General features: G+C 45.3%; 1 protein-coding gene across 2 annotated transcripts in view; it reads left to right on the top strand.

The window, feature by feature from the left end:
* The first annotated feature begins 1,312 nt into the window (after positions 1-1,312).
* LOC137347650 (SH2 domain-containing protein 3C-like) overlaps positions 1,313-14,056 on the top strand; it is a 141,020-nt gene continuing 128,276 nt past the window's right edge. The window contains exons 1-2 of one of the 2 annotated variants that reach the window (XM_068012292.1): positions 1,313-1,399; positions 12,293-12,373. In XM_068012292.1, coding sequence (XP_067868393.1) covers positions 1,357-1,399; positions 12,293-12,373 — 124 coding nt within the window. In that variant the 5' untranslated portion in view covers positions 1,313-1,356. Of the gene's footprint in view, positions 1,400-11,966; positions 12,045-12,292; positions 12,374-14,056 lie in introns of those variants that run through there. The other variant, XM_068012294.1, reaches the window with a different exon arrangement.

Genomic DNA, 14,056 nt, shown 5'->3' with positions numbered 1-14,056 from the left:
ACACACACGGCCAGCATATCCAGCTGGTGAGCCCGGATGCAGGCTGCATGGATCTGTGTCAGGGTGTTCTTGAAGGATTAGCTGAAAGCCTGCTCCAAGGGCTCCTGTGACAATGACTCCGCAGGACCCCTCATGGAGCTGGCAGATGCACTGCAGTAACTCACCAAGGCTCCTTCAACAGCACCTTCCAAACTTGTGACCTCTACCACCTAGAAGGACAAGGGCAGCAGATGCATGGGAACACCACCACCTGACAGTTCCCCTCCAAGTCACACACCATCATGACTTGGAACTATATCGCTGTTCCTTCACTGTCGCTGGGTCAAAATCCTGGAACTCACTTCCTAAGAGCACTGTTGGTGTACCTACACCACATGGACTAGAACGGTTCAAGAAGGCAGCTCACTACCACCTTCTCAAGGGCAGTTAGGGATGGGCAATAAATGCTGGCCTGGCCAGTGATGCTCACATCCCCTCAATGAATAAAAAAATCTGTTGTGGGTGAACTTCAATCGCTATTTGTGATGAAGCATCCCATAATAGCCCTCAATAAAAAACCTTTCTCCTCCTTTTCCCCCTTGCTTCTTCCAGTGTGAATCCTCGGTCTCCATCCACTGTTTTCCATTCAATCACCAGTGGAAACAATCTTTCACTATTTGTTCACAGTTAGGGCTCCAAGATTCACTCAACCATTTACTGGCTGCTCCTCTTGCGGTGCTGCTCCCAAGCACCACGTTGCTGCTGCTGCTCCCGGCTCTGCAGGAAATGCTGTGTCCCGTGCCCGCACCCACCCCATTCCCCAGACTGCCCCTCTTCCCCGCCTGAGGTCACATCCTGTGATGGTGAGGGGAGTGATGCACCAGAGCTAGAGGTTTCTCTGTGGTGTCCTCGGAGTGGGGGAGTGGGAGAGGGGGAAGGGGCGACGCTACTGAAGCAAAACATTTGCAGGACAAAGTTCTCCTGGGATACAGGTCCCATTCCTGGCGACTTCCAGCCAATCCAGAGGACCGGCAACCTTAATTCACTCCTGTTGTATGGAATTCAAATGAACCAAAACTCATTTACTCTCATTATATGGAACTCCAATGGTACTTAATGTGTGGTACAGGGTACCTGGAGTGCAACCGACTTATTACACTAATTGTGCCCATGTCACCAGCACTCCAGAAGTATATTGGTACTATTGACTGTGACAATATTGTGCAGTTCATCGAAGTTGTAATATTAATATTGAAATCTTTCCTTATTTTTTGAGGAGTTAATGCAAGCTGCTTCTTCACTCTTCCCTTCACAGACTACTTGTACTGCCAATTTACAGAGCTGTGATATCTAAGAAACAGACGACATCGCTCAACCATGTCCAGCATCCAAATTTACCCCAAACGCGAGAAATACAGAGGTAAGTAATCAACAGGGGGGGCCTCTAACTTCTTTCTAAACAAAATAAGATTCTGATAACGTGATCGGAAGAATTGACGGTCTAGGTCAATGCTTAACGTACAAAATGTGTTGTGGGATAAGATTTAAATCCCATTCAGAGCATAGTAAAATTCAACCCACCCATGGGATATAAATTGTGGGTTTTCATAATATATTTTCTATCTCTAGTAACACCAGAGAGTAATCAATGAAACACAACCTGACAGCGCCAGACAAACATGAGTAACACAGTTCCCACACACACACTTCCAAAAGGTTTTCCTAATTTATCACTGTAACCGTCTCTAAGCTCTGGATGCAGGAGTTATGAGGGATCTGGAAACTGGAACATTCAAGAGCGTGGAGTAGTATTTGTTTATGTGGACAGAAAGGCAAAGAAGGTACAAATTCTGGATTGAAATTGAGGAAATACATCACCTGCTATCAAATGAAACTTTACTAACCTAGGGAGGGCAGAGATTCAATCACATAAGGTGAAAATTGGTTCTGGCTTCACGCCAATCTTAGCAGCCCAATGTCTCAGAGGGGGACCTAAAACAGGTAGGCCCCTCAGAAACATATGCAAGGGGCCTAATGCTTGTTTTAAGGGAGATGTCAGGGATGCCTGAAAAATCTAGGCATCTTTGGGGCATGGGGGACGACACCTTGAAGTTAGGCCCCCATTCCGAGTCTGAGAAAAATGGGTGCAGCAGGCCCCAGTTTCTATCCCCTACTCTCTGCTGGATGGTGTTTGATCTCAGCAGTCTTGGGCTAGGGGAGGGGAGGAATCAAACAGGAATTCTAATCCTGATCATTATTCAGTGGATGAGGAAAGGATCGGGCTCAGGACAGCAGCAGGGGAGAACAACAGGAAAAGAAAACCTCCCATAGGTGAGCAGCTGAGAGCAGCAACCTGGCTTTAAGGCAGCAAAGCCCATGTTTATTCCCCCCCCCGCAAAATGAATGACAGGAGCCAGAAAGACGAGGAACTAGTAAATAATATCGTTTACAATTTCTTTTTGGTTAAAAAAAGATTTTGAAAGGGAATAATTAGGTTAGATAAAAAATAAAATCAAAGTTAAAAGTTTAAAATAAAAAGAACAAGGAGAGAAAAGCAAGGAGAAAAAACAGAAGTAAAGTTAAAACGATGTTATTAATATTTAGTTTAAAAATTTAGAGTTTAATATTAATAATACATTTATTTGTGATATCTGAGTAATTTTTTTCAATATTGTTGTTTATTTTACTGTCATAGTGCATAAGCTAAAAAAAAATTATCAGCCCGGCCAGAGAAACAGGAGTTTCCCTGGACCTACCAATATTCGAAGGTTGAAAACACAGGAATTAGCTTTCCAATTTGTTAACCTGGGGTCCTTTCTACAGCGTGTGGAGAGAATCTTTGCAGTAAATGGGTGTTGCCCTCACTGCTGTTATGTCAGCCGTAGCTCACTCTTAACTCTCAGTCAGAAAGTAATAGGTTTAAGTTCCATTCTAGAGACTTGAGCACAACAATCTAGGCTGACACTTCAGTACAGTACTGAGGGAGTGCCGCACTGTTGTAGGTGCTGTCTTTTGGATGTGATGCTAAGTTGAGGCCCTGTCTGCTCTCTCGGGATTCCATGCCACAATTTTGAAGAAGAGCAGGGGAGTTCTCCCTGCTGTCCTGGCCAGTATTTATTCCTCAAACAACATCACTAACAACGAATAGCTGATCAATGCTGTTTGTGGGAGCTTGCTGTGCGCAAATTGGCTGTTGCGTTTCCGACATTATAACAGTTACTTCCAAAAAAAAGGTAAAGCACTTTGGGAAATCCTGAGTCGACCTTTCTGTCAGGCTGTTCACTTTTACTTGTTTATTTAAGTGGGCTTAATAGAGTTCAGCCCTGCGCAGGGAGGAAGTGGCTGACTTCATCTGAGCTACACCAAGCACAGAGGTGACCCATAAAACACCTCAATGACAATGTCTTGTGAGGAGGTGACTGTCAAAGATCAGGGAGCAGTAGTGAAGATTCAAAGGACTGCATGTAAATTCAATAAAGAGTGTTTTTTTCACACAGAACACATAACCGTTACTGCACCACAGAATGAGACTGAGGAACCGGGGGTGGGGGGGAATGAATTACACTGAGCGAGAAGACAGCTGATAGTTAAAAGGCAGGCTAATGTAATTAAGATATGAAGTTATAACTCATGCATGTTGGTTTGAGTGCAAAGCATGCCAGTGGAAAGTCAGGTTGGCGATGATAGATGGAAGACAACAGCAGGCGTAGCACAAATCCTTTTCTGCCCCCGACGTTTTTGTTTAACTCTGCGCCCCCGTCCCGGCTGCTCCCTTCTCTGAAAGAAAAAGAAAAGGAACTTTGATTTCTATAGCAACTTATCATATTTTCGGTGCTTTATGACCAATGAATTACTTCTAAAATGCAGCAACTGTTGTTTTGTAGGCAAACATAGCAGTCAGTTTGCGCACAGCAAGATCTCATGAACAGTGGATGACCGGATAACATCTTTTTGCTGGTGTTGTTGAAGAAGAAATGCTAGCCAGGACCCCAGGGGAATTATCCTGCTATTCTTCACGTAGTGCATGGGATGTTTCATGTCCACCTGAGTAGGCAGATAGGGAAGTCCAGGCTTAAAGTTTCACTCGAAAGACAGCACCTCCAGTAATGCAGTAATCCCTCAGTGTTACCCGAGGTTAAATTCTCAAGTCTGCAGCGGGTGTTTGAATTGGCAGTGTTCTGACTCGAAGGTGCAAGAGCTATAAACTGAGCTGAGCTGAAGTTACTGCTTAATGCTGTGGTTAGCCATAGAGAACCCGGACAGTTCCAAGTTCAACCCCTGGTCTGCGATGAGTTAGCTGATTCTAGTTGAGGCCATGGTATGGGGTCCACAGTTGGCTGTAGCTCCCCCGGGCAAATGAGGAGAGAAATCAGCCAGGGTTCCCTTCTTTTTCCCCTTTCTTTGTTATGGGACCCTTCACTGAATCATAGAATAACACAGCACAGAATGAGGCCATTCAGCCTATTGTGTCTGTGCTGGCTCATCGGTAGAGCTTTCCAATTAATCCCATTCCCTGCCCATTCTCCATAGCCCTGTAAAATTTTCCCTTCAAGTATTTATCCAATTCCCTTTTGAATACAACTATTGAATCTGCTTCCACCGCCCTTTCAGCCAGCGCATTCCACATCACAACAACTTGCTGGAAGAAAAAGTTTCCTCATGTCGCCTCTGGCTCGTTTGCCAATCACCTTAAATCTGTGTCCCCTGGTTACCGACCTTTCTGCCACTGGAAGCTGTTTCACTTTATTTACTCAGATGCACACATGTTCTTGATTACTTCCAGCTACAGGACTCCATCCGTTCGCATGCTTGATGAGTGCTGTAATGAAATACAGACACTTTTACAGAGGCCTCATCATCTGCTCACAACTAGCAGAATATGAGATATCATCACTGTTTGTAAAAAGAAAATACAAGAGCCCCATCCTAATGGTGTGGAGGTTTACATCCACCACTAGGTGTGGTACTAAGGCAAACAGTCCAGGAAGGTTGTGGCTTCAGTTCCAGTTGGTAATGCATTAATCAGTCTCAGGTTTGATGACAGTAATTGGAAAGAGTGAGGAAGGGCCGGGTGGGCGGGGTGTAAATTGCTGTGGTTCCAGTTCCTTGATTATTAACCACTAACCCAGGTAGAAAGTGCATGTGTTTAAGGTCAAGACAGAATCAGCAATGATGCCCTACCTGGTTGAATATCCCGTGGACATTTTCCAGCCAGGAAAACACTAATTAGCCTGGGGAACCAAAACTCAGCATTTAGCATAAGGTAAAACAATCACTCTCTCAAGATTCCTCAACACAAAACATCAATGATGTGTCTAAACTACGGGCCGGATTTTGTATTCCCGCTGCCGGGAGTGGAGTGGGTGCAGACATGGGGGCTGTCCCCCACGGGACCTGCGCTGATGTGATTAAGCAGTGAGCGGCCGTTTCACATATAAACAGCAGCTGATTCCCTCCAGTTACACAGTGTCACGGTGTGGAAGCAGGTGCTGGCGCCATTTATAAAAGGCTGCCAGCCCTGCAGACAGTTCAGCAAAGTGCAGAGTTCACCCCTTTCCTATAAACAAAGTGCAGAGTTCACCCCTTCACCCCTTTCCTATAAACAAAGTGCAGTTTCCCCCTTCACCCCTTTCCTATAAACAAAGTGCAGTTTCCCCCTTCACCCTTTTCCTATAAACAAAGTGCAGTTTCCCCCTTCACCCTTTTCCTATAAACAAAGTGCAGTTTCCCCCTTCACCCTTTTCCTATAAACAAAGTGCAGAGTTCACCCCTTCACCCCTTTCCTATAAACAAAGTGCAGAGTTCACCCCTTCACCCCTTTCCTATAAACAAAGTGCAGAGTTCACCCCTTCACCCCTTTCCTATAAACAAAGTGCAGAGTTCACCCCTTCACCCCTTTCCTATAAACAAAGTGCAGTTTCCCCCTTCACCCTTTTCCTATAAACAAAGTGCAGAGTTCACCCCTTCACCCCTTTCCTATAAACAAAGTGCAGAGTTCACCCCTTCACCCCTTTCCTATAAACAAAGTGCAGAGTTCACCCCTTCACCCCTTTCCTATAAACAAAGTGCAGAGTTCACCCATTCACCCCTTTCCTATAAACAAGTGCAGAGTTCACCCCTTCACCCCTTTCCTATAAACAAAGTGCAGAGTTCACCCCATCACCCCTTTCCTATAAACAAGTGCAGAGTTCACCCCTTCACCCCTTTCCTATAAACAAAGTGCAGAGTTCACCCCATCACCCCTTTCCTATACACAAAGTGCAGAGTTCACCCCTTCACCCCTTTCCTATAAACAAAGTGCAGAGTTCACCCCTTCACCCCTTTCCGATAAACAAAGTGCAGAGTTCACCCCTTCACCCCTTTCCTATAAACAAAGTGCAGAGTTCACCCCATTCCAAAAACAAAGTGCAGAGTTCACCCCTTCACCCCTTTCCGATAAACAAAGTGCAGAGTTTACCCCTTCACCCCTTTCCGATAAACAAAGTGCAGAGTTCACCCCTTCACCCCTTTCCTGTACACAAAGTGCAGAGTTCACCCCTTCACCCCTTTCCTATAAACAAAGTGCAGAGTTCACCCCTTCACCCCTTTCCTGTACACAAAGTGCAGAGTTCACCCCTTCACCCCTTTCCTATAAACAAAGTGCAGAGTTCACCCCTTCACCCCTTTCCTGTACACAAAGTGCAGAGTTCACCCCATCACCCCATTCCTATAAACAAAGTGCAGAGTTCACCCCTTCACCCCTTTCCTATAAACAAAGTGCAGAGTTCACCCCATTCCAAAAACAAAGTGCAGAGTTCACCCCTTCACCCCTTTCCGATAAACAAAGTGCAGAGTTCACCCCTTCACCCCTTTCCTATAAACAAAGTGCAGAGTTCACCCCTTCACCCCTTTCCTATAAACAAAGTGCAGAGTTCACCCCTTCACCCCTTTCCTGTACACAAAGTGCAGAGTTCACCCCTTCACCCCTTTCCTATAAACAAAGTGCAGAGTTCACCCCTTCACCCCTTTCCGATAAACAAAGTGCAGAGTTCACCCCTTCACCCCTTTCCGATAAACAAAGTGCAGAGTTCACCCCTTCACCCCTTTCCTATACACAAAGTGCAGAGTTCACCCCTTTCCCACCTTGGTGGTGCCAGCTTTCCCTGGACGGGAAACTGAAGGTACGCAAGTGCCTCACCTCGCGCTCATGATCGGGAACTGAAGTTAAGATCGCTGCGGATCAGATTTTAATTAATGAAAACATGTAATTTAAATATTTAAACCAGGGTCTCACCACGAAACTTCCCCGCCGCCAGGAAGATCAGGCCCGGCAATCCCGGCATCGGGTTCTGTGGCGGGCCGCTGCTGCTCCGATTCTCCAGCACTGCCCCCTGTCCCCCGCCACGAAACCCAACATCGGGCTGGGAACAAAATCCGGCCCTATGTGTTTATCCAAGATTGCTCAGGTAACCTGATATACATGAGACTGACTGACATGGAAATTGTACAAATACAACTAGAGAGAAAATAAGGTCAGACAGACTAGTCTCACGTTCTTCCAAGCCTGTGTAATAGAGATACTAGAGAATCAGTGCTGTGTATAGATCCATAACGCAGCATGGACTATTACCAACAATATCTTGCATTTATATAAAAGAAAGACTTACATTTATATAGTGCCTTTCATTTATATAGTGACCTCAGGCCATCCCAGAGTGCAGCATAGCCAATGAAGTACTTTTGAAGTGCAGTCGCTGTTGTAATGTAAGGAAGCATCTTTAATATAGTTAAAGGTCCCGAAGCACTTATCAGGCCTGATTATCAAATAACATTTGTCATTGAACCAGGCAAAGATATATTGGGACAGGTGAGCAAAAACTTGGTTAAAGAGGTAGGAGAGAGAGGCAGAGAGGTATAGAGAGAGAATTCCAGAACTTAGGGCCTAGGCAGTTGAAGATGCAGCCAACAATGGCGGGGCTAGGATTGGAGAAACGCAGGGATCTTGGAGGGATGTAGGCTGGAGAGGAGGATAAGTGTAGGGAGGTCACTGGTGTCAACTTCGAGGTTCACTGGAGCAGGACCTTCTTCTGTGCAATTTAGGCGCTTGGCTCTGCAATCGATCTCTGAAATGCAGACAAGTTGACCAATTCTACAAACCCTTCCTAGTCCTGCGTTTAATTATCACTCTCCGAATTGGAGAGCAATTACTGATGGCTAAGAGCATGGAAACATCGTGGGTGGAGCAGCACTGCTTCCTTCTGCTTTTACAGGACGTGTGAAAAGTCTGGACTCCTCGGAGAGATAGCTGTTCAAGGGAAAGCAAAACGGCCTTAACCCCATGTGACTCAGAAGCTGATTGGACAGAAATAGTTAACAGCTTGGTCATTATTGGTCTCTTGCTGTAACTCTGGTGGAAATCAGTGAACCTCCCAAAGAAACAGGGGAGACCTTTGGCATCTCCATTGTTTCTGCCAGTTCCCACATGGACTTGTAAAGTAGGGAGAGGGGGAACACTTCTTTCTGCCCCCTTACAAGGCAATTGGTGGGCTGGGGGCAGAGCTAGGGGTGGGGAATCCTTTGGGTCAAGCTCAGGTCCTATATGGAAACTCAATGCAGAGCTGGTGTATCAGTGACGACCGATATGCTGAGTAAAATGAAGATACTCTGGCCTCCACAAAGGCACGCTTGGGTCCAGGGTTGCCAGGGGCCTTTGGAACCCTGAAGAGGACAACATCTAAAAAAATTGTTTCCTGAATCCACCCCCTTGCTTGGCAGTCAATAGGAGCAGTGACAGAGTAGGGTCTTGGGCAACTGCTCCCTCCCCCCCCCCCCCACCCCCCCCCCCCCGCCCCCCACTGCCTTGATTCCACCTTACTTGAAGGATCTCACTTCTCATTTACAATATGCTTCTTTCTAGTTTGTGGCTTTGTCTCAGATGACTATTCCAAGTAGCCTGGTGCTTTACTGTAACACGGCAAAACATTCTATTGTAGGACAACTGCACTTGAATCAGGGTGGAGTCTAAGTGAAATGCTATGGCACAGGGCGTTGTGGCACTAACACGCAAAGCCACAGAACAGTGGCTGATCAGATCAAACCTCCAGACTGAGTATTACGCTCCCTTTGTGATGAGGCACCCATTAGAGATGGTACGGTCTCCTGGGGGGTGGTGAGTGAGGGAGACAAATTCAGAGACAATGCCCTTTCAGCAGCAGTGACAGAGACTGGGGCTCCCTGCGTTGCAATCAGTGCACAACCTGGGTTCAAAACTGAGGGACTCTGCATTGCACAATCTGGGTGGAGTAATTGGATCTGCTTTTTCACTGTCTGCCATCAATACACAGTTGAGCAGTTTTGATTTTACTCAGTGTGAGTTTCGCTAATAAAGAATTGGCAGCCTCGAAAACTTGCAGTCCTGAATTTCTAACCAGCCCCCCTAAACAAGGCCTTGCAGTGCTGATCCTTTCTGGTATACAGCTCCGTTAGAGTCCCTGAGCTACATTCTGAGGTTCCATCAGAGCCCGGTTGTAAAACAACTCCTAAAGTAGATTGAGTTGATAAAGTAAACATTCATCAGGCAACTGGCTGGGAATAGTTCCTGAACCCAACAGTGTGCAGACATAAATGTCCGAGGTTAATGGCTGGATCTCAACAGGTGACTGTTAACAGCTTGACGCTACCACCTAATGATGCCCATCAGCACCCCCTCCCCCACCCCCGAAAGTATATTTTTAAAAAACTTTAATTAGAATAATTTACAAGAATGTAGTGTTTTAAAGAGGGCCTGATGGTGGCACCAGACATTTAAGTGCAAGCTTGTTATTTTAATAAAATCAGTGAGGCAACAGCAGATTTGAGAATGACACTGCTGTCAGCTAAAGCAAAAATAGACAGCCGATTACACATCTGATCTGAATGCAGGATTCGGCAGATCCAGTGCCTTCTCACACATCTCACAGAGTGCCAATGGACAAACTCCTTCTCATTCATTCCTATTACAGACAATGGCAAGGGAGTCAAGCCATTTCTCATTGATTCCCCAGGATAAGTTGTACCAGGGGAGGCAGTGGCATAGTGGTAATGTCACTGGACTAGTAATCCAGAGGCCTAGGCTTATGCTCTGGGGACATGGATTCAAATCACACCATGGCATGTGATGAAATTTGAATTCTATTAATAAATCTGGAATTAAACAATTGTCAAAACCATTGTTGATTGTTGTAATAACCCATCTGATTCACTAATGTCCTTTAGGGAAGGAAATCTGCCATCTTTACCTGGTCTGGCCTACATGTGACTCCAGACCCACAGCAATGTGGTTGACTCTTAAATGGCCTAGCAAGCCACTCAGTTTCTCAAGGGCAATTAGGGATGGGAAATAAATGCTGGCCTAGCCAGTGATGCCCACATCCCTTGAAAGAATAAAAAAAAGAATGAATGTAAAATTCGGGTGTACCTGTCAAACCTACAAATACGGAGGGTGCTTCTATAGTAAGTTTTATGGTATCACTTATCACTGCGTAAGAGCCCTAAACATAGTTAATAAAGCACAGGGCTCTCATCTGGCACAGCAGGGTGTCCAATCATAATTGCATAATCTGCTTATTTTTATTCTGACTGAATTAATGGTAAAAATGGGTCACAAAGATTGACAAAATGGTACCTTTTAAACTGTGGTTTACAACATTCCAGATCCAAGGATAATCCACATTCAGGCTTAACATTTCTTGGCAGGTGGTTACAGGATAGCACTGTCAGAGTGAGGAGCCACTTGGTGGGAGAATGGTTTGTTGAGATGTAAATAAATGACGAGCAATAAATTACTACCAAAAATTCCCCACCCGCTCACAGTGCACAAGATCCTGAGTTTAAAGGACTTCTTTCACAAGTATCTGACTATCTGTGAAGAATATCAGCAATTCTATGAAGCCTGCTTTTTCTTTACTGGTAATCTACATTTCGCTTTTTCCCCTACTCTCTCTGCCCCATATCTCAGCCCATTTCCAGTCAAGTGTAGGGACCCCAACTGAGTTCATTATAGATGAGGCCAGTGAACTGGGAAGGAGGGACATGGGGACTTACAGGTGAGTTTTACTCAGTAGCAAAAAAAATGGAGCATTTTTCAAGGAAGTTTTAATCAGACGGATTCTGTCACAAGTGTTTCCTGGCAGCTGCTTTCTGAAGGGGCACCAGCAGGGAACAGGGATCAGGTTTTTTACCCAGTTTCTCAAACCTTGGGCTACTGTAGGAAGCCATGATAAAGAGATCACACATCCTTGGTGCACCAGTGAGTTACAGTGACATCTCTTTTATAGGAGCTGAAATGCAGATCCCAGTATTAGGGTTGCCAACCTCCCCCCCCCCCCCCCCCCCCACCCCCACCCCTCTCCCCCCTCCCCCCCACTGTCCTGGAGTCTCCAGGAATTCAAGATTAATCTCCAGGACACTGTGGGAGCAACTCAGGAGACAGATCACCAAGGGGCATTCAAAAAAAATTGCTGTTCTTTCATTTTCATGATGAAAGGTCACAGACCTGAAACGTTAACCCTGTTTCTCTCTCCACAGATGCTGCCAGTCCTGCTGAGTATTTCCAGCATTTTTTGGTTTTTATTTCAGATTTCCAGCATCTGCAGTATTTTGCTTTTATTTTACAATTGTAACAATACTTCCTTATTCCTGTACTCCAATCCCCTTGCAATAAAGGCCATCATGCCATTTGCCTTCCTAATTGCTTGTTATACCTGCATGTTAACTTTCTGCATTCCTTGTACAAGCACACCCAAGTCCCTCTGAACAAGTTTCACACCTTTTAAAAAATATTCTGCTTTTCTATTCTTACGACCAAAGTGCATAACTTCACACTTCCCTACATTATACTCCAACACACAGACTGTAAAAAGTAGAAAATTATCCCTTTACCGAGACAAGCACAAAAATAAATAAAACGCGGTTCAGTCTGCAATGGGTTAAAGGGAAACTCCTCAGAGAAATGAAATGAATACAGATGTCTTGGCTAACTGTCAGAGAGAAACTATTAGCTGCCTTACTGCATTCACAAGTAAAGGAAAACAGCAGATACAATCTAGGTAAGACATGAAACTGAGAGTTCAGAAAAGAGTCAGTAAATGTGACATTTAAGATGCTCCTAGATGCAGAAAGTGACCTTGCCACTTGAGAAGGCAGCCCAGGCATTTGACAGCTCTCAGGAAGTGACTGTGCAATGATTCTGTGCAAAAGGCAGAAGGGGTGCTGCCGCTAATGCAACAGAGATGTTGTAGAAGTATGGAGGTTTCTGGCTGATACAGAAAAGTGTTTCTTTTTTTCTTCGTAACAGTGCATCTACCGTCTTTCACTGCCTTTCCAAATGAGAGGAAATCTCTAACCTCAGGAGCCAACATGAGTTTGAAAAAACTAAGTAAGTGTCAACCGTTGATTTCATTATGGAACTGAGTGAAGCAAATTTGTCTTGTGCAGATAAATATCTTCCGTCCTGGTCCAATATTGAACTGTCAGACAGTTTAAAGGGCAAGTTTTTAAATGGAAAATATGCATGTGCAGTGTGACCTTTGCTGCTTCTTTCAGTCTTCAAGCTGATTTTCAATACTTTGAGACCTGTGTCTTCTATTGTGAGAGTGTTGTATGTGTGTGTGTGTGTGACAATGGTGTGTGTGTGACAATGGTGTGTATGTGTGTGTGACAATGGTGTGTGTGTGTGTGTGACAATGGTGTGTGTGTGTGTGACAATGGTGGGTGTGTATATGTGAGAGAGTGGTGTGTGTGTGTGTGTGTATGTGAGAGTGGTGTGTGTGAATGGTGGGTGTGTATATGTGAGAGAGTAGTGTGTATATGTGAGAGAGTGGTGTGTGTGTGTGTGTGAATGGTGGATGTGTATATGTGAGAGAGTGGTGTGTGTGTGTGTGTGTGTGTTTGAATGGTGGGTGTGTATATGTGAGAGAGTGGTGTGTGTGTGTGTGTTTGAATGGTGGGTGTGTATATGTGAGAGAGTGGTGTATGTGTGTGAATGGTGGGTGTGTATATGTGAGAGAGTGGTGTGTGTGTGTGAATGGTGGGTGTGTATATGTGAGAGAGCGTTGTGTGTGTGTGAATGGTGGGTGTGTATATGTGAGAGAGCGGTGTGTGTGTGTGAATGGTGGGTGTGTATATGTGAGAGAGTGGTGTGTGTGTCTGAATGGTGGGTGTGTATATGTGAGAGAGTGGTGTGTGTGTCTGAATGGTGGGTGTGTATATGTGAGAGAGCGTTGTGTGTGTGAATGGTGGGTGTGTATATGTGAGAGAGTGGTGTGTGTGTGTGTATGTGTGTGTTTGAATGGTGGGTGTGTATATGTGAGAGAGTGGTGTGTGTGTGTGTGTGTGAATGGTGGGTGTGTATATGTGAGAGAGTGGTGTGTGTGTGTGTGTGAATGGTGGGTGTGTATATGTGAGAGAGTGGTGTGTGTGTGTGTGTGTTTGAATGGTGGGTGTGTATATGTGAGAGAGTGGTGTGTGTGTGTGAATGGTGGGTGTGTATATGTGAGAGAGTGGTGTGTGTGTGTGAATGGTGGGTGTGTATATGTGAGAGAGTAGTGTGTGTGTGTGAATGGTGGGTGTGTATATGTGAGAGAGTGGTGTGTGTGTGTGAATGGCGGGTGTGTATATGTGAGAGTGGTGTGTGTGTGTGAATGGCGGGTGTGTATATGTGAGAGTGGTGTGTGTGTGTGAATGGCGGGTGTGTATATGTGAGAGTGGTGTGTGTGTGTGTGTTTGTGTGTGAATGTGAATGGTGGGTGTGTATATGTGAGAGAGTGGTGTGTGTGTGTGTGTGTGTGAATGGTGTGTGTGTGTGTGTGTGTGAATGGCGGGTGTGTATATGTGAGAGAGTGGTGTGTGTGTGTGAATGGTGGGTGTGTATATGTGAGAGAGTGGTGTGTGTATGTGTGTGTCTGTATATGTGAGAGTGGTGTGTGTGTGAATGGTGTGGGTGTGTGTGTGTGTGTGAATGGTGGGTGTGTATATGTGAGAGAGTGGTGTGTGTGTGTGTGTGAATGGTGGGTGTGTATATGTGAGAGAATGGTGGGTGTGTATATGTGAGAGAATGGTG

Source organism: Heterodontus francisci, chromosome 32 (genome assembly GCF_036365525.1).
Source record: "Heterodontus francisci isolate sHetFra1 chromosome 32, sHetFra1.hap1, whole genome shotgun sequence".
NCBI lineage: Eukaryota > Metazoa > Chordata > Chondrichthyes > Heterodontiformes > Heterodontidae > Heterodontus > Heterodontus francisci.
Note: the sequence above shows the minus strand (reverse complement) of the source record. Positions and strands in the feature narration are given on the sequence as shown.